Consider the following 20021-nt stretch of genomic DNA (forward strand, 5'->3'; position numbering starts at 1 on the left):
ACGAACAGCATGGCATGATGGTGCACATCTTTAATCCCAGCACTTGGATGCTGAAACAGGAGAATCTGGAGGTCAAAGTCAGTTCGTGCTACATATTGAGGTGAAATCAAAGGAAAATGAATGTTATTGTAGTAATAAGGGCGGCGGGGCTGCGTCCCCAGCACCCCGGCTGCCTGGCTAGCTTATGCCCGAAATAACAACACACAAACTGTATTCATTTAATCACTGCTTGGCCCATTTATATCTAGCCTCTTCTAGGCTAATTCTCACATATTAATTTATCCCATTTCTAATCATCTGAGTAGCGCCCCTAGGTGCGCTTACCGGGAAGATTCTAGCCTATGTCCATCCTGGGTTGGAGCTTCATCGTGTGCATCTGCCTGGGAGCTGGGAGCATGGCGTCTCTCTGAGGCGTCTGCTCCCGAGAGGAGAGCTGTGGAGTCTGAGCTCACTTCCTCTTCCTCCCAGCGTTCTGTTCTGTTTACTCCTCCCACCTATCTTCTAACCAATGAGGGCCAAGCAGTTTCTTTTTATTTAACCAATGACCTTCCTCCATCATGTTATACTAATTTTCCTGGGAAGATGCGAACAGACATCTAGTATTATTTATTTTTATTATTATCATTATTATTAAGACAGGGTCTAACTTTGTAGCCTTGGTTGTCTTGGAACTCACTACCTAGATCAGACTGGCCTTGAACTCACAGAGATCCACCTGCCTCTGCCTCCCAAGTATGCTACCACACCTGGAAGACATTTTTTTTACCCTGGATAAGGCACCAATAACTACCCAAAGGAATGACTGTATCCATGTGTGGCCTAGTGAACCAGTGAGTTTATTGGGATTACTTACAGAGCATGGATGATGTCATCAACCACCCTTGGTCCTCCAGCATGGTGTCAACTATAGTCTCCCTTTTTGGATGCAGTATGCTCTACAAGAGGGAGTCTCCTGTCCCCAGTAGCTGTCACTGCTTCTAAACCTTGGAAAAGGGCCTTGTGGTCCTGTAACTCTCTTGAGCTCCCCGAGTCTGTGAGTTGTATGAGCTTCTGTCCTCTTCAAGAAGGGAAAGTTTCAATTGGAAAGAAATGGCTACCCAACATGAAGAAGCCAGTATTCAAACCACAGCCCCTATCTCTTTCCCTAGAGTCCTCCTTGTGCTCCAGGACTCACCAAAGAACACAAAAAGCAGCCAAGTGATGCTAGACTCCCCACAGCTAGCTGTGGAAGACTTTACCTATGTCAGGTCCAAAGGAAACTCTAGTCCCCCATATTCTGGTACCTGTTTCCCTCTACCAAGAATGGTTGAGGGGAAGGTTTTTTATTGTAGTTGTGAGGGAAAATAAATCCAGAGGCATCTAGAATCATTCAGAACAGAGAGAAGAGTAGTAAATTCAACATGGCCAGCAGATTGAAGCAGGCCATGTAGGGGTGGGGGAGGGAGAGAGAAAGACAGACAGTAGAGAGGAAAGACCAAGGCGGGGGGAGGCATGAGAGTAAGACAAAGTGGGGGAACATAACTGAAACGGCAGTGCTGTAGGGGAATGAGGAGGGAGGGAAGCCTATGAGCAGAAGTTTAGGGTATGGGGCAGGATGAAAAGAGGCCAGATAGCTGTGATCCTGAGGAAGTCTGGTGTTATGGGATAGTAGTTGAAGATGTGTTACATTCGTTTATGCTGTGGAATATTTAATGATGCAAAGATGTGTCACTATGGATTATGTTCATTGTTAATAAAAAACTGATTGGCTGATAGCAGGGAAAAAAGAGATTGGGTGAGACAGCTTGGTGCAGAGAAAATAATGGGGGGAAGAAGGGCGGGTTCAGGAGTCGTGGAATAGCTAGTGATAAACCTGAGCTATCAGCTGAGCATTTATAGTTAATATAAGCCTCTGTGTGTTTATTTGAGAGCAGCTGCGGGACAGGAAAACTTCCATCAACCATTTATTGCATTCTTTTTACTCCATTTGTTTAACTCTGTGAAACTGTGTTGCTTTGCCTGCCTAAAACACCTGATTGGTCTGATAAACAATTGGACAGCCAATGGCTAGGCAGGAGAGAGAGGATAAGCAGGGCTGCCAGGCAGACAGAATAAATAGTAGAGGAGAATGAGAAGAGGGAAGACAGAAAAGAGGAGAAGGTGAGGAGGTCACCAGGGACCAGCCACCCAGCAACATAGCCAGCCAAGGAGCAAGAAGGATGGAAAGCTATATAAAGGTAAGAGTTCAGAGGCAAAAGGTAGATGAGATAATTTAAGAAAAGTTTGCGACAAATAAGCCAAGCTAAGGTTGGGCATTCATAAATAAGTCTCCAAGTATGTATTTGGGAGCTGGGTGGCAGCCCCTCAAAGAGCAATGAGAGGGGAAAAAACTACACACTGGAGGCCAGCATTTTAGTATGCTAATAGGCACCACAGGTTCTGAGTGGCTTTTGAACCTTACTTCAAGCAATTGCTTAGAATCACTGAGGCACACCAGTAGATCTTAAAATGTATTTAAATTTGTTCTTGTTGGACATAGTTCATTTTCTTTGTCACTTTTTTTGGGGGGTGAAGGTTTGAGATGGAGTGTTTCTCTCTGTAGCCCTGGCTGGCCTAGAACTCACTCTGTAGACCAGACTGGATTATTAAAGAAAAACTGAAGTGCAGAGCTTGAGATGCCTCCTTACAAGTCAGTGGGCAGGAGGCTCTGGAGGTCTCTGAAGTGATGGCTATTGCCATGGCTCCTGCTTACCCACCGTGTCTACATGGAAGCTCTTATTGCCGAAGACACCACACACTTTGGCTGCAGGACATACATCAGTCTCAAAGTGACTGGGAAACTCCTCACTGGCTAGCTTCCATAGTGTCAGCGGGACTGTGTAGCTTGCTGGATGAATGCTAGACCCTGCATGCCACAATACTGACCTGCCAGGTAAGACATGCCCACTGATGCAGTACTGGCATGACTGTTACGGGGTAACTACAGCTTTCTGATTGGATCTGAGGCCTGATTCACAGGAGGGATTTTATGCCAGGTTCTCTTCACTCAGCTAAAACCCATACCTGGAGAAACCATATGCCCCAGGGTAGAACCTGCTATCATCATTCTCCTGAATGACCACTTTGGGAAGTATTTATGCTACACCTGTAGACCTGGGATCCTCTCAACCTGGGTCAGAGAAACTTCTTTCTGCTGCATGCAGTGGTCAGTGCAGACAGCAGACACCTAACTGGGCAGAGTGCTGCAAAGAATGCACTGAGTGCTCAACTTTAAATGGGCCATTGTTATAACTGCTATTCTTCCCCCACTCCTGCTAAGGCCATCCTTATAACTGCTGTCCTCCCCACCCCACCCCTGCTAAGGCCATCCTTATAACCACTATCCTCCCCCCACCCCTGCTAAATGGGAAGGAGTGGCCCTTGCATTCATCCATGGACTCACAGCAGCTGTGGTTACCTGAACATGGTCTACACGAGAGCAAGCCAACTAACAGCCCACATAGATAGGGTAGATGATCTCCAAGTCTCATACCGAGGAGCTTTTGGTACTTGATAGCTGCTGGGGAAGAGAAAATCATTCTTTGAGGGTGTGGACAACGGTGGTTTCCCTGCTCCGGTGGATGCCCCCCAGCCTGAATGCACATGTGAGTTATACTAATTGGATTTAGTGAGTTATCAATTTAAAAAATGAGAAAGAGGGGCTGGAGAGATGGCTCAGTGGTTAAGAGCATTGCCTGCTCTTCCAAAGGTCCTGAGTTCAATTCCCAGCAACCACATGGTGGCTCACAACCATCTGAAATGAGAACTGATGCCCTCTTCTGGCCTTCAAGCAAACACACAGACAGAATATTGTATACATAATAAATAAATAAATAAATAAATAAATAAATATTTAAAAAAAAGAAAAAAATGAGAAAGACTATACAAAAAAGAAAAAAGTCATAAAGTCAGGAGGGGCAGGTGTTTGGGGATACAGAGGGAGTTGGAGGGGGAATGGGAATGCATATGATCATATTTCATTGTCTGCATGCATAAAATTTCCAAAGAATAAAAAAATCAACACATAATAGAAAAATAGATTTTTTTAAATTGGAGGGGCAGCATTTTAAGACAGAGTCTCACTATGTAGCTCTGGCTGTGCTGGAACTTATTATGTAGACCAGGCTGGCCTTGAACTCACAGAGATCCACCTACCTCTGCCTCCCGAGTGCTGGGACTAAAAACATGTGCCACACTATGTGTCTGAGAAAAATAGATTTTTTTTAAAAGATTTATTTATTTATTATGCATACAACATTCTGCCTCCATGTATACCCACATGCCAGAGGAGGGCACCAGATCTCATTATAGATGGTTGTGAGCCACCATGTGGTTGCTGGGAATTGAACTCATGACCTCTGGAAGAGCAGCCAGTGCTCTTAACCTCTGAGCCATCTCTCCGGCCCAAAAATAGATTTTTTTATTTTTTCAGAGACAGGGTTCCTCTGTGTAGCCCTGGCTATCCTGGAACTCACTCTGCAGACCAGGCTGGCTTCAGACTCAGAGATCTGCCTGCTTCTGCCTCCTGAGTGCTGGGATTAAAGGTGTGTGCCACCATGCCCAGTCCTTACCCTGGAGGTAAGGTATTAAACCTCAAATGATCTCTAGAACACAGATCAAAATCTGCCCAGATTCTGTGTGAAAACCGTGCACCTCTAGAATCAAAAAACCAATTGCTTAGTGTGGCATTCCCAGATCGTGACTCACTATAGCCTTCCCTCTGCCCATCCTCCTGATGCTCGGGGGGCGGGGAGGCTGGAGGCTGGAAAGAACCTCTCCCTGGTTCCTGAGCCCAGTGCTCTCTCCAGCCCCTCTGTGCATGTAAATTCCCCTAGAAGCTTTCCTCATTCTGCCAACTCCCACTCCACCAGCAAGCCTTCCCCAGGTTTGTTAGCCATCACTGTGCAGTGCTCTGGGCAGGCTGTCACCTCAAGGAACCTCCCTGCTGGTCAAACCAATCATCTTCCTTGAGACAGAAGAGCCGTGGGGTCCAATACTCTGCATCTCCTGTGGCCAGCTTTCATCCCTCTGTGGCAGCCCTCCCGGTGGGCCCTCTCCCACTGAGAAGGCAGGGAGTCCTCAAGGATAGGAGGCTGGGGCACTTGTCAGGTAAGCTCTGGAGACCAGGGAGTTCCATCCCAAGCCGCCAGCATTTGTCACCTGTAAGTCAGGTAAACTCCTTGCCTCTGTATGCCCCTGCTTTGACATCAATACTGAAATAAACACTTAGCTCTTAGGTAGTATGATGACCATTCACTAAAATCCAAGTGACTGGCCACTCCTGTGAGGACTTTGCAGATTTGAAGCAGGAAGGTGCACCCCAAATCACAGCCACAAATTCTTGTGGCGCCTACATAAAAGGGCATGGAAGAAGGACGCTTTGCTTTTTGTCCTCACTCATGCTGGAAAGTTCATCATCCTGCTGCGGCACTCCTTCGCTGATATTAGAACTTAACTTCTTTGGAATCTCAACAGACTGAACAACTATCAAATTCTTCAGAGACAGCCATTTTTGGACTAGCTGGATCATAGCCTGTAAGTCACTCTAGTATATCCTTGTTTAATATATATGGATTCATTCTATCAGTTCTTTTCCGCTAAAAAACCCTAGCAGAGGTAGAGAAGAAGCGACGGCTCTCCCACCCACACCGGCCAGGCAAGCTTATGTCCTGGCACATTTTATCCGCATCCCCAGTAACAAGGTAGGAATGTTAGCTGGGTCCAGTGCATAAAGTGGCAGAGAAAACAGAGGCAGACTGTCATCTGCTTCACCCCGGCCTACCAGGTTTCAACACTTCCATCCTGCAGGAATGGAAGAGAACTGGGAGCAAGGAAGGGAGGCTGCAGATGGGGGTGTGCATCAGCTCCTGCCAGGGGGGCCCACCAGCACAATGGTGATGATAGCAGCCACAGGGACTGTGGAGCAGAGAGAGCATCATCTTGGCCTTTCTTCCATGGGTACAGATAGATAGGACCCTCACCTTTTCAGTTTCTTCTACATGCCAGGTAGATGTAGAACTGAGGGCTTTGCTGTCACATCCCCAATGGGCGTGAGTCATTACCCAGGTCATATAAACCCAAGCTGAGAAGACCAGAGCTCAGAGGCAAGGCCTCTCTGTCTCCACAGCCTGTACTGTAAGCCAGGCAGGTGTCTCACTGCAGTGGGTGAGGCTCAGTTCTGGCAGCCTCAACTTAGAATCACAATTATCCCAAATTAGACTTTGGAACCTGAAGCTTCACACACTGACACCCCCCCCACACACACACCTGAAATCAGGTTGTGCAGTACACAAGCAGTCCTCCCAACTGCGCATAGCAGGTCCAAAAACATCCCAAGTCTTTGAACTGAAGCTGTGGATTCTACCCTCTCAACTGGACGCAGCCCATTCTTTCCACAGCCTTTGGGTGTCCCAATGTTAAACCAACCACCTTAAATGCACCAAATGCCCCTCTAGCTCCTGCTCCCAGGGTGAGGCACACCTTGCTTTAGGACTGCGTTGTGGAACCACTCATTTCCTCCTCTGTTGGTGCAGGGTGCGAGGGCTAACATTTTGTTTTAAGTCTAAATTACTGTGCTTAAGAGATCTCAAAAACAGAAATGCCTCTAATCTGCAAGCCCCACTTGCCCAAGGACAGATTACTTCCTGGCGTAAGCTAACCAGCCAGGCATTCTCACTTCAGTAAACAAGCTTGGTTGCCCCAACTGCACAGGATATGTGCTTGCCCGTGATTGGATGAAGGTAGGGTTTGTCTTTACAAGCAAAAAATGTCATCCTGTGCCATACTCTGCGAATCCCAAGTATGGACCTGGCCAGTGTCCATTGTCCTGGCCAGCACTTAATAAAGCTGGCCTCAAATTTGGCTCAAAAATTGTGGTAGTGGTCTTGTTCTCTCCTAGTGGGGTTAACACTAGGTTTCCTCCCAGACCATTCCCCAGTCCCACGGTCTACCTCAGCACATCCTTCATTCCAGCCAGAATACTCTCGGGATTCTGCAATGTCTCCTCAGTTTCTCCCACCCCAGGAACAAGGTGCATTCCGGGCTGTCCTGTCCATCCTCAGCCAGGGTCGGCACTCCTGCCTCCCCAGTCACCTTTCTTCCCAGGAAGGCAGGATGTAGCAGCAAGCAGACAGAAGTGACTCGCCATCCCAGGGTAAAGTGAGCTCAGGAGCCGGGAAGGAAGTGTAGGAACCTGCGCCTTTGGCTTTTCTTCCTACCTACACCTGCAACCTTCACCCCTGCCCCAGTCCAGCTCCCTGCCGGTGTATAAGTGAAAGGTGTCTGTCTGGTTGGGAGTGTCACCTCAGCTCCCTGGCACGCCTTTATCCAAGGAGTCTGGGATGTTTGGTTGAATGCGTCACCCTAGCCCCCTGGCATCCACTTTGGAATGTTTGGTGGAAAATCCATTCCAAGCCCCCTCCCTTGGGAGTTGCTACAATCCAGACTCCACCTCTGAGAAAGCCCCCAAATGGTGACCCCTCCACAGAGAGGGTCAAGGCCACGCCCACAGGCTATTTACTCTCTCTCTCTCTCTCTCTCTCTCTCTCTCTCCAGAATGAACACATGGTCTTTCCGGTTCTCCTTTGCCCTCCTGGAGGGTCACCCAGGAGCGCTGGCAAACAGTAAACCTGGGCTTTTTCTAATTTGGTTTGATTTGGTCTGATTTGGACTATTGCCTCGGCAAAAAGGCTTATTGGGCAGAAAAATCTTTACAGTGTCATCTTTTGCACCCTGTCTGGTCAACAAAGGTGACAAACCAGTGGTCCACAAAACATTTTGTTTGGCCTGCCATAGCTTTTGAAAGTTTTAGTTAGCTGCTACCATTTAAAAATCAGAAAATTCTGCATAAGAATCCAGTGTTCTAGTTCCGATTGAAAAGGGAGATCTGGTGGCACAAACGGCCCACCGCCAACCCCATTTCTTCAGGGTGACAGCCAGCTAAAGCTAGTTTTAGCTGCTCCTTTGCTCGGGGCTATATTCTGCCTTCTGAAGTTCTAAGCCTCCTAATAGCAGCTGCCATACACACTGGCTCCGTGGCTTTCGACTACATCTGTGTGAGGCTTCTCTTCCAAAGGAACAGAAGGGCTAGGACAACCCCAGCCATCTTTCTTGGCCTCAGGCCTCGGGGGGCGTGGGCGGTCAGGAAGAGCAGGGTGGGCTGGAAGGCTGATCCCCGTCAAGCCACACTTCCAACTTCTCTGGCGATTTTCCTGCAGCATCCCAGAACTCCCTGTGTCCGGTCTTGAGCCTGGCTGGGGCCAGGTGGCTGCAGCTATGGAGGGAGCTGGCCCAGGTGGCTGCAGCTATGGAGGGAGCTGGCCCAGGTGGCTGCAGCTATGGAGGGAGCTGGCCCAGGTGGCTGTAGATAGGGGGCTGGCTAGTCCTTCAGGTCACTCTGCATCCTCTAGAGCTGGGCCTAAGGCCTGAGGTTTCCTGAGCCTGAGCAGCACTGAGGTCTGGAAGCACAGGCTTCCTTACTGTTCAGCCAGTTCAGCCAAATATGCACCATGGGGTGGCTGCCTTGTCACAATCCAACATGATGTTGAGGACAGTGCAGGGGGCCCCTCCTACAGACAACGCTGTGCGGGAATCCACCCGGTACTTCACAGTGTTCAGGCCGCCCTCCCGGTCCACCTTGAATTGTTCCTGGGAAGAAGAGAAGAACATGAACTCACGCTTCATGGTGCCAACTGTTCACCCATCTCCGTTAAAAGAGAAGAGCCCAAAGCTGCCATCTTGTCCAAGCCTGCACCTAAGGAAAATTCAGACTTCTCTATGGGACTATATACCTCCCAGAAAGGGAGGCTGCACCTTCAGTTAACCCTTCCCACCCAGTCTATAGGAGGCTGCACCTTTAGTTAACCCTTCCCACCCAGCCTACAGGAGGCTGCACCTTTAGTTAACCCTTCTCACCCCAGCCTACAGGAGGCTGCACCTTTAGTTAACCCTTCTCACCCAGCCTATATGGATCAGGTCTGGGCTGATCCACAGGGCCCAGATGCACACTGCAGCCACCAAGCAGGGCAGGGTGCCCACAGAGAATGCCCATCAATGGGAGGATGGCACCGTTTGGGCCAAAGGGGAGCTTGGTGGGATGATAAAGCCTACTAGCTCCTACTGGTCCCCCCCCCCCCCCATTGAGGAGACTGGCCACCACCTGTTTCTGAGCTGCAATGCGTTTCTGGTCCCTCTTCCGCCAGGCTGGGTCATGCAAGTGGCGAAATGTCTGGTACCCAGTTGTGATTCCTGAGGGGCGGAAAAGCTAAGGAAAACAAAGGAAGTAGGGGTCAGGCTGCCTCTCTTGTCATCTTGGCCCTTACCACTAACTCTTCTGGGATCCCACTGGCTGCCACAGGCAGGGGCTCTTACTGCCATCCTGCAGGACAGGAGTCTCTGGCAGAAAGCCCTGCAAGTCAGCATGAAAGCAGGGATCAGAACCAGGGCAACCACTGCAAACCCCAAGGTGCAACAAGGAAAGGGACCCTCGGGACAGCCATGTAGCCCAGGGGCAGGCAGTGTGGGAGGAGCCTTACCTGGAGGCCAGCTCCCTTGATGCGCCGGTAGAATTCATCATCCTCTCGGCCCCAGCCCCAGAAGCGGTTGGACATCCCATTGCACTGACACAAAGACAGGCAGTGTCTGTCACATGCCCCTCCTCCCACGGGTGCACTTTTTTCTCTTACTGCTTAGGAGAATGAAGCCTGAGCCCAGCCAGCCGGGCTCCCCCTTCTTCTTCCTGCCCTGACTGTTCTGAGTGATACAGGGCACTGGCTGGTCCCTTTACTCTGCGATGGGGATGTGAGGCTGAACGCAAGGGTCAGCGCATCTTAGGCCTTCCCCACTCCTCACAGGGCCTTGAACTTGTATGTGATAAGTATCTCGAGGGCAAGCTCCCTTCAGGGGGCAAAAATGCCAACTGCTACGGCTTCTGCCTTCCTCTCAGAGCTGTTCTCCTGCGGTGGCTCTGCCCAGGTCTTTCCTGTGTGTCTGAAGGGCAAGCCTGATTAGCATCTGCTCAGGGACTGCAGCCATGAAGGACAGAGAACAGTCACTCCAATCTTCTCACCCAAGTGTCCCTGGGTCCCATTGAGAACCAGTACGCTTTAGTTTGGGACTCCTGTCTAGACTTCTGAGGAGGAGGGGCTCCATCTCCCACCAGCCGGGCCACATTTCACAGGCCATAGTGACACAACCTTCTCACATGAGAGACAGATGTAAAGTAGTGGCATGTAAAGAGAAAGGAGGGCCAGTGACACTGCCGAGGGAGAGTCTGCAGTCAGCACATCACCAGCTCTCTCTGGCCAGCAGGCGCGGGGGCTTCTGTGCTCACAGCAGAGCTCTCCCTGGCTAATGTGCTCGCTCCTGTCCTCCCTCATGTCTCTGAGTCCCCTGTCAGGCTCAGGCAAGACTCACTCTGCTAGGCCCCAGGAAGGCTGCTCTACCCCCACAACTGCCTAGACCCAGGGTGGAAGGTCCCCAGCAAATGAGTAGAGCTGGGCCTCACCAGCTGGTAGTGCTGCTTAGAGAGCAGCAGGATGCCGCCCACATACGTCTTGTAGTGGTAGAGAGGGTGGAGCTCTGGGGAGGCCACGTGGAAGGGCCCAGCCTCCGGGAAGCCATAATCCAGCTCCTCATTGAGAGGGAGCAGATCGACGTCATGCATGGCAATGTAGTCTGTGCTGTTGCCGCTCTCCAGGAAGCCCACATTGATGAGTGCCGCCCGGTTGAACCTACACAAGATAAATGATGCCAGGTAGAGGAAGCCAGCTTGTTCATCGACCTAGCTCTAGCCCTCGCTGTGCGTGAGAGTTTCTCTCTGTCACCACCCAACATTGACATCATGATAGGGGCACTGTCCCTTCTGCTTGCTGTACAAGTGTTTATAGAACACCTAGTATATGCCCGCAACTGTTCAAACCCACACTGGAAGAAATAGCATTGGGAAACAAATCCCTGTTCTCAAGGGCCTTCGGATAGGAAGAAGCAAGTCAAACAGGGTGGAAGGGAACGGGAAGGGGAGGTGGGCAGCTTTTCTCCCACAAAGGGCTGTCTGGACATCAGGGTAGCAGGGCGATATCTGAGTTAGAACTTGAAAGCCTGAGGGAATGATCATATGGAAGCTGGGGACAGGGCTCCGCACACAGGAGCGTAACTCCAAGGCCACCAAGACCAGACACCAGGAAGCTCCAGTCAGTACACTGAGACGAGACTAGGGGATGAGGTAGACACTGAGGGGGGGGGGGGGGTGGCCTGGCAGCAAAAGGAATGGTGAGAAGTGGGCAGACTCTAGACACGATTTGCTGACAGCCTGGAGGCTGTGACAGGCAGAGTCTGACTTGCATAACTAGAAGTATGTAGTTTCCACTTTCTGAAATGGGGAAGACAGGAAAGAAAGCAGGTCTGAGGGAATAGCAATCAGGAATTCAGCCATGATCTTATCAGGTCTGAGGGAATAGCAATCAGGAATTCAGCCATGATCCTATCAGGCTCAGGCTGTTGCTAAGACCTCTATCTGGTGGTCTCATCATGAGGGGAGGCAGAATATACAAGCCCGGAATTCAAGAAAAAAAGGGTATGAATGTTCAAACTAGGGAGTTTCCAGTGATTTACTACCAGGAGATGAGATGGGATGGGATTCTCCAGGAGACTGCAGCTGAGGGGAGGGGAGCGCTGAGCTCCAGGGAAAACAATGAGAGATCAGAGACACAAGGGGAAAGGAGATGAGCAGGGTCGGCCACTGAGATGGAGAAAACCGGAAGTTAGGCAGAGTCGTTAGAAGGGAAAAGTGTACTTAATAGGAGCCAGTGATGGGAGAGAATGAGGGCCTGGGATTATGGGAGTCACCGTGACCTCATGAAGGCTGTTTCAGATCTTCCGAGAAGTCTGATCAAACAGTATTGAAGCCGGGCGTTGGTGGCGCACATCTTTAATCCCAGCACTCGGGAGGCAGAGGCAGGCGGATCTCTGTGAGTTCGAGGCCAGCCTGATCTACAAGAGCTAGTTCCAGGACAGGAACCAAAAGCTACGGAGAAACCCTGTCTCGAAAAATTAAAAAAAAAAAAAAAACAGTATTGAAGATAATCTCAGCACTCAGGATGCAGAGGCAGGTGGATCTGAGTTCTAGGCCACCTGGTCTACAAGATTGAGTTTTCCAGGACATCTAGGGCTACAGAGAAACCCTGTCTTGCTTTTTGTTTTTTTTTTAATTTATTTACTAAGTATATAATGTACTGCAGGCAAGGAAGGAACCAGGTCTCATTACAGATGGTTGTGAGCCACCATGTGGTTGCTGGGAATTGAACTCGGGACCTCTGGAAGAGCAGCCAGTGCTCTTACCCTCTGAGCCATCTCTCCAGCACCCATGTCTTGTTTTTTTGTTTGTTTTGTTTTGTTTGTTTTCAGGTTTTTTGGGTTTGTTTTTTTGTTTTGTTTGTTTTTTTTGAGACAGGGTTTCTCTGTAGTTTTGGAGCCTGTCCTGGAACTTACTCTGTAGACCAGGCTGGCCTCGAACTCATAGTGATCCACCTGCCTCTGCCTCCTGAGTGCTGGGATTAAAGATGTACACAACCACTGCTGGCTGAGAAACCCTGTTGTGAATAAAAAAGTGGGGTGATAGCAATGGGGGTGTCAGACAGAGAAGCCTTTTTCCCTTCTTTTTCCTCTCTCTCTCTCTCTCCTCTCTCTCTCTCCTCTCTCTCTCTCTCTCCTCTCTCTCTCTCTCTCTCTCTCTCTCTCTCTCTCTCTCTCTTTCTCCTTAAAGACAGGGTCTCACTGTGCAGCCCTGGCTGTCCTGGAACTGGATATGTACCTAGCTTTAAACTCCCAGAGATCCACCATTCCTCCGACTCTCCAGTGCCAGGATTAAAGGAGTATATCGCCATTCCTGGATTCTTCCTTTTAAAACACTAATTGAGTATATATGCAAGTCCCAGAGTGGTGGAGGTCAAAGGACAGCTTGTGAGAGTCAGACCTCTCCTACCACCGTGTGGATTCATCAAGCTTGGTGGCAAGCTCCCCGACTCTCCACTCAACCGTCTTGGGGGCATTATCTCTGTGCATTTATGTGCTCACATGATGACATGAATCACCAAAAGAGCAGAGCAGACTCTGTAGAAGAGGCCCTGTGGCTAGAGCACTGACCTGGAGGAGCAGAGAGGACTGGGACAGGGCTTGCTGGGAGGTGAGTGGGGATGGAAGGGGCATAGGAAAGTGCTCCTCCAGGGACTCTATGTCATCGCTCCTTCCTGTGGTCTTATACAACTTATTCCACATACAGTGATCTTCCTGGAGAAGACATCAGATCGGGGCCCACCCCAAAGGCTCCCACTATACCCAGGGAAAGGGGCTGATCTCCTCCCACCATTGGGCCCTTCCTCCCAGTAGCCCCTCACAGGCCTGAGCCCACTGAGCAACAGGAATAAACACTAAGCCATGGGCAAGGAGAGGCACTGGGACCAGCGGCGCTGGCTCAGGGACCGGTCCTCACCTGAAATGATCCACCTGGTTGAGCACATAGATGTGGTGCTGGATCTTTTTCTTACTTAGGAAGCGGTGCATGTGGGGCACAAAGACCAGGAGCTCCTCAAAGCGTTCCCGGAAGGGTACCAACACTGCCAAGCGGTGCGGTCCCCAAGACGCATCCTCTTCCCAGTGCTCAGGGGGCGGCTCTGGAGGGCAAGCCCGAGGTGGGCCCAAGGTCTCCTGCCCTTGTCCCCTGGTCACCTGGGCCATGTCTCCAGAGCAGCTGAGCTGCAGCCAGAGCAGGGAGAAGAAGACCAACAGGAGAAAGGCAATGAAGAGGTGGAAGATGGAGCACTTCCGCCGGAGGCTTCCAGGAAGCAGCCGGGCCCTAGGATAAGAGCAGGAAGGAGGTCAGGAGGACAGGCCAGCTAAGATCCTTCCAAGGCCCTTTCTCTGGCCTCCTTCTCTAAGGCCAAATGACTAGCCTTCCCTAAATACCTGGCAATTAGTGCAGAAGCAATGTTTAATGTTTTTGCTCATGCTACTACCAATTATGATCAGCACATTCACTTCTGTAAGCCCAGCCTGTGCTATCCCTGGGACACTTTCAGACCATTTACCTCTGTAGGTCTAGCCTGTGCTACTGTCCTGGGGTAACCCACGTGCAACTCAGTTTCCATCTGGAGTCAGTTTTGACTTTTAAGTCACTTGAGGTCAAGCTTGCCTGCCCTGCTTTTTCCAGTAACCTTGAGGACTGTGAGAAACTTCTGAGTTAGCCCATGGGAAAGAGCATTCTGCCCGTGAAAAAGAACACTCTATCTAGCAGAAAGACTACTGCTGCCGTCAAACCTCAGGAACATCAAGATAGAAAGCGAGGCTGCTTCCGAGCAGCAAGCACGTGTTAGTTAGGAGGCCGCTCACTCAAGGCCAGGAATCGTGGTTGGATACTGACTGGATGGACTGACTGTGCCGTGCTTCCTTCTGCTTTTGCATACAAGCAAGTTCTGAAATAAACTCTGGGCTGTTCTGACATGACCAAACAGAGCTCCTGATTCTATGCTGTGTTTTCTGTCTCAGTTTCTTTCATCTGACATTTCCTCTTAACGTCCCCCCAACCTAGCTGACTTTGTGGGAGCAGGCTTCGACTACCCCACTCCCCACTCCGGGACACTCTCAGACCACTTACAGCTACCCTAGTTCTCCCATGACTTCTCACACTCTGAGGACTCTAGTCAGAGTGCTCAGGGGAAAGGACACACTCACCGTGCCGTATGTGTTCTCACTAGGGCAGTGTTTTGAGGTCCTTAGCCAATGGCAGGGGTTCCAGTTTAGAAAAATTCAATCCACTGATTTCCAAACGTACTGCTAAGGTACTCAGAAAGCCCCACAAAAGGCGTATGTGTTGACATAAGCCCCAGGCAAAATGGCTGGCATTTAGTCTAAAGAAGCTCAAAACTGCCCAACATAAAGTACAAAGGGATAGTGGATAGTGGCAGACCACTAGGTAGCCCATAGGACGGGAGATAAAGATAGAGGGGGACAGGGCTGTGTCAGAAACTGGACAAAGAGCTGAATATCTCAGACACTGGGGGATGCTGGGAAACTGCCCTTCAGTGTAACAATTACAACAGGTGGAAAGCCTTGCCTGCATTTCCAGTTCAAGGTCAAACTGGGTAACATAGTGACATTGTCTCAAAAGCAGACAAAACAAATAAGCAAAAAAAGAAATGGTGGAATTCACCTCTGCCTTCTCTGGAAGTTCCTGAGGATACCAGGAATGGCTCTGAGAAATCTAAGAAGGAAGTTCCCTCTATAGTTGCTCCTGCCTTACTGCCCAAGTGACCAGTAAAGAAATCTACTTTATAAACTCTAAGAGTCAGGAATTGGAACATAATAAACAAATAAATCTTTGCTGGAGAGATGGTTCAGAGGCTAAGAGTCAGGAATTAGTTATCAGGTCTTTTGAGGAGGGCAGGGTTGGTTTTTTTGAGACAAGGTTTTTCTGTGTAGCCCTGGCTGTCCTAGAACTCACTCTGTAGCCCAGGCTAGCCTCAGAATCACAGAGATCTGTCTGTCTCTATTTCCCAAGTGCTTGGATTAAAGGTGTGTGGCACCACCACCTGGCCGGGTATCAAATCTTGGACTCTACCTCCCAAATTCTCCTGCAATCATCCTGACTCCTGGTCATTGCCCTGTTCTTCACTTTCAATCTGTCCAGCCTCCGTTTACAAGGTCAAGATCCTTGTCTGGCAGTCAGACTCCTCTGACAAAGTGCCTGAGACTTTTGTCACCTCTCCATTTTCCACAAGCATTCCCGCTCACCCTGAGCGACAAGGGCCCTTTCCACTTGCCACATTCCTTCCTGCTCCAGTCCTTTCTCACCCCACCTGCTTCTCCTACTTGACACCCCCTTATTTTAATCATGTATCGGTTCCCTTGCAATCTTTCAAGGCCAAAGATCCATGTCATGGCCATCACTGCCTGCACCAAGTTCCCAAGTTCCCTGCTTTGTACTGCTAGGGTACCTGGCACTTCCTTCTTTACATCGCTGATGTGTGGTGAGCTGCATGAGCCTACTTTCAGCATGTGTCCTATTCTTCTCTATGGCTCAGGCCCAGGCAGGGAGCGAGGAGTTAAGGAAGGGTTGAAGCACTTCAAGCATGCTCTAAGTCACACACTGGAGCCACGACCACGCCTACCTTCTCTCTAAAGACACAAGTGCAAATCTGGAAGCCAGCAGCCCTGAAGCCAGGCCCAGCTCCCACATGCAGCTGCGAGGCTGCCCAGTAGGACAGCCCTCACAGGATTTCTGACTTACCCCCCATCATCTTGTGGTGATGGTTTCCACTGTGGAGCAGTAGAGCCCAGACCTGCAAAAGGTCTGACAAGCCTGGAATCTTTACAGAGTCTTTCTTGCACTCTGAGCTCTTTCTGGGAGCGGGGTTGAGACTTGGACGAGGGACAATGGGTACCAGACCTCCTTCAGGGGAATAAGCAATGGCCATTATCCAGGAGTATGGCATGGACTGGACACTTCATGCACTTGCTCGGGATGTTTCTTCAATCCAACTTGCCCTTTCTACGAGGATCGCAGTACCCAAAGGCACTCTCATTCTGTGCTCTAAAGGCCTAATCCACTAAGGGTCCCAAGTCTATCAATAAAGCTGATGATAGGGGCTGGAGAAATGGCTCAGCGGTTAAGAGCATTGCCTGCTCTTCCAAAGGGGTTGAGTTCAATTCCCAGCGACCACATGGTGGCTCACAACCATCTGTAATGGGGTCTGGTGCCCTCTTCTGGCCTGTAGGCACACACACAGACAGAATATTGTATACATAATAAATAAATATTTAAAAAAAAAAAAGCTGATGATAGTGAACATTGAGAAGATATTGTTGGTGCCACCTGGTGGCAGTCTCCAGAACTGCAGTCCCAGGTGCTCCCACACCCAGGTTCTGAGGGACACTTTAAAAAAGGGTTGATCTCCTTTATCAATCAAAGCCTAGGGCTAATTAGAGGTGCTTCAAACTCAAGCAGGCTTGTTTAATAGCTAGTACCCATTTACTACAGAACGTTATACTTGTTGCGTGGATCTTTGCCATTGTGTCAAAAACACAGAATGGACATCAATATATTTTTCTAAGAACACAATAAAAGAAACGGATCGTAAGATGGAAATTCTCCTCTATTTCCTCCATATATGATCTTCATTAAACTTCAAAGAGCCCTTCCAAGTAGATAATATGATTCTTCACTTCAGAGATGGAAAACTGAAGTCAGAAAAACTAAGTGGTCTGTTTCTGGACAACATGTTATCATCACATTTTAACACCAAATCTGGGGGAAAAAAATTGTGTCCACTAAACTCGAATCTTATAATACCTACTAAACGTGTCACTCATTAAATGAATATCTACTAAGGTGTGTTTTGGTGAAGAAGGACGGGGGAGGGGAGCTTCTTTCTTTCTTTTTTTAATATTTATTTTATTTATTATGTATATAATATTCTGTCTGTGTGTATGCCCGCAGACCGGAAGAGGGCACCAGACCTCTCTACAGATGGTTGTGAGCAACCATGTGGTTGCCGGGAATTGAACTCAGGACCTCTGGAAGAGCAGGCAATGCTCTTAACCACTGAGCCATCTCTCCAGCCTCGAGGGGAGCATATTTCAAGCCTGAAGTATATTGTCCCTATAAATCTAAGCAGAGAAATCACCTCCCCTATTCTGCTTCTGGGAGAAATATCTTAAACTCATCAGGTCGGGCCAGACTCACCACCTAACACTCGAGGCTGGACCCAGGCAAGTACCACAGCACAGGAAATGAACTAATGGGTGTGTCTAGGATAAGCCAGGCAATGGCCAACTAACCACGCAGAGAACATAGGAAGCTTCTGTCTGGTGTGATCTTCCGGGCTAACCGCAAAATATGAAGAAGCATGAAGGAAGGAGGTAGGATCTGAAGTCACAAGGATGTGATGGGGCAGGCAGAAAAGAAATAAAGACACTCGGTGCAACAAAATAGAGAGATCCTCTGTAAGACGTGAACGGAACCAGCGTGCCGCAGGAAAACAGACGAAGCAATGAGAGAAACACACCCACACCACACCACACCACACCACACCACAGCACAGCACACCACACCACATGGGAAAAAGAGACTAGATAGAGGAACAAACACAAAGAGAGATCAGGGCAGAGAGGAAGACACAGAGAGAGTAACCGAGACACAGGAACCGAGGGTCACACGTACGGAATGGAAGCTGGCAGAGAAAGAGAGCCATGCAGTCAATGCGAAAATGCCAATGACGCCTTCCCCAAGAACCGGAGACCCTCAGGGTGACCCCCAGAACCGCAGACGCGGCCGCGTCAGGCTCCTGGATTCTATCGGCGTTCAGGAAAAGAATGGCACCCAAGAAGACGCGGCTCCAACTGGTCGCCGCCGCTCACCTGCCGTCCTCCCAGGGCAGCTGCGCCGCTTTCCTCCGGGAGGGCAACATCATGGGGAGACACGGCTGGACATGGAGCTCTCGCTCCCAGCCCGGCCGCCCGGCCTGCCCGGCCTACGCGGCGTCTCCGCCTCCGCCCCGCCCCGCCCCGCGGTCCGTCAGGTCCGTTCCTCCGGCCGGGCCGGCTGCACCCCAGCGCTGCCGCCTGGAAGGTTCTGCTGCCAGGAGAAACACGCCGGCGGGTCTCAGGGACCAACTAGATGTCACAAAAAAGGCAGCTTCCTCCCCTCATCCAGGCCAAGGGTCCCCAAACAAGCTGAGCACAGCTAGGACTAGACGTGCACTCCAGATCAGCACTTCTGGGATAAGGAGCAGCTTCCTCCTCTTCCCCAGGAAAAGCTGGCAGCATCGCAGCATTCCTGTCAGCCCAGAAGAATAAGCACATAAACTTGGAGCACGGGGAGATCCAGTTCAGGATTCAGAGCTGGGTTCGGTAGACTCACCAAATAGGAGGTGAGCTCTGAAGACTGCCTGATTGCAATTCAAGCCCTCTCTGACAATTCAACTATGTTCTGAGGCAAGTCAACTTTTCTGGAACTGTTTCACCACTTAGGGATATAAATTGCTCATTTAAAAAAAAGATTTATGTATATGTGTACAGTGTTCTACCTGCATGTGTCCCTGCAGGCCAAGGGCACCAGATCTCATTACGAGATGGTTGTGAGCTGCCCTGTGGATGCTGGCAGTTGCACTCAGGACGTCTGAAGAGCACTTGGTGCTCTTAACCGCTGAGCCATCTCTCTCTCCAGCCCAAATTGTTCTCATTCTGTATGGTCATTGTAGAAAATGTAAACAGATTTGGTGCAGTGCCTGGCACAGTCACCACTATATAAATGCTTTGTCCAGTATTTAACGAGAGCTGAAACAATGAGCAGGAGATCGAGCTCCCTATCTGCCCCGTCTTTGTGTGACTATATCCACTCCATCACCCTTACCCATTGCCAGCCTTTGCCTGGGAAAAGAGAGACAGTTACTGGATTTGACCTCTGCTCTTCAAGCAAAATTTAATATCCTAATAAATACTTAATATCTATTAAGCCTGTTGTCCTGGAACTAGCTCTTGTAGACCAGGCTGGCCTCGAACTCAGAGATCTGCCTATCTCTGCCTCTCTGCTGGGATTAAAGACATGTGCCACCACTGCCTAGTTGGCAGTCATTATCTTTAATTCTTTACTACTGCACCCTTTTATTCAGTCCTTACGAGCAGGCCCTGTTTCCACTGTGAAGACGCAGGCTAATCAGGTGGCTTGTCTGCATCTTTTCCACCCACCATCTACAATCTCAAGCACATTGCTTCAGGATATCTCCACTATTGGTGAGAAGTCAGCTGTCTTCAACTCCTTCCCCTCTTAGGCCCTGACACAAGCAACACAACCCTTGCCCACCCTGTGTCTCTGCATTCTACACCACAAACTCAGCATTCAGCTCTTGATGTGGTCGACCTTGAAGGCAGGGCTGACTTCCTGTGGAGACCAGTTAGGTAAGGCCGATGAGGAGCAGTGATACAAGGCCATGTGATCTCAGTATCTCAAGAGA

At 49.7% G+C, this 20021-nt stretch overlaps 1 protein-coding gene across 2 annotated transcripts; it reads right to left on the reverse strand.

Moving 5' to 3' along the window:
- Positions 1-4461: 4461 nt before the first annotated feature.
- On the reverse strand, positions 4462-18561 carry B4galt7 (beta-1,4-galactosyltransferase 7). 2 transcript variants are annotated; one of them, XM_041660149.1, is made up of 6 exons: positions 18427-18561; positions 13505-13867; positions 10523-10748; positions 9552-9635; positions 9176-9280; positions 4462-8664 (listed from the first exon to the last, which is right to left on the reverse strand). In XM_041660149.1, the coding sequence occupies exons 1-6, from the start codon at positions 18477-18479 to the stop codon at positions 8509-8511; spliced, it is 987 nt and encodes a 328-aa protein (XP_041516083.1). In that variant the 5' UTR covers positions 18480-18561; the 3' UTR covers positions 4462-8508. The 2 variants fall into 2 exon arrangements, with proteins under 2 accessions (XP_041516083.1, XP_041516084.1); XM_041660150.1 differs by lacking the exon at positions 9176-9280.
- Between the last annotated feature and the right edge of the window lie 1460 nt (positions 18562-20021).

The sequence above is a fragment of the Microtus oregoni genome, unplaced genomic scaffold (assembly GCF_018167655.1).
Source record: "Microtus oregoni isolate MIOR12 unplaced genomic scaffold, Mior012 000011F_ref0000422, whole genome shotgun sequence".
Classification (NCBI taxonomy): domain Eukaryota; kingdom Metazoa; phylum Chordata; class Mammalia; order Rodentia; family Cricetidae; genus Microtus; species Microtus oregoni.

Coding starts and splice junctions, on each gene's coding strand:
- B4galt7 (XM_041660149.1), bottom strand. CDS start 18,479: ATGATGTTGCCCTCCCGGAGGAAAGCGGCGCAGCTGCCCTGGGAGGAC. Junction 10,749..13,504: donor AACCAGGTGGATCATTTCAG/GTGAGGACCGGT, acceptor TATCTTGTGTAG/GTTCAACCGGGCGGCACTCA. Junction 9,636..10,522: donor CTAAGCAGCACTACCAGCTG/GTGAGGCCCAGC, acceptor TCTTTGTGTCAG/TGCAATGGGATGTCCAACCG.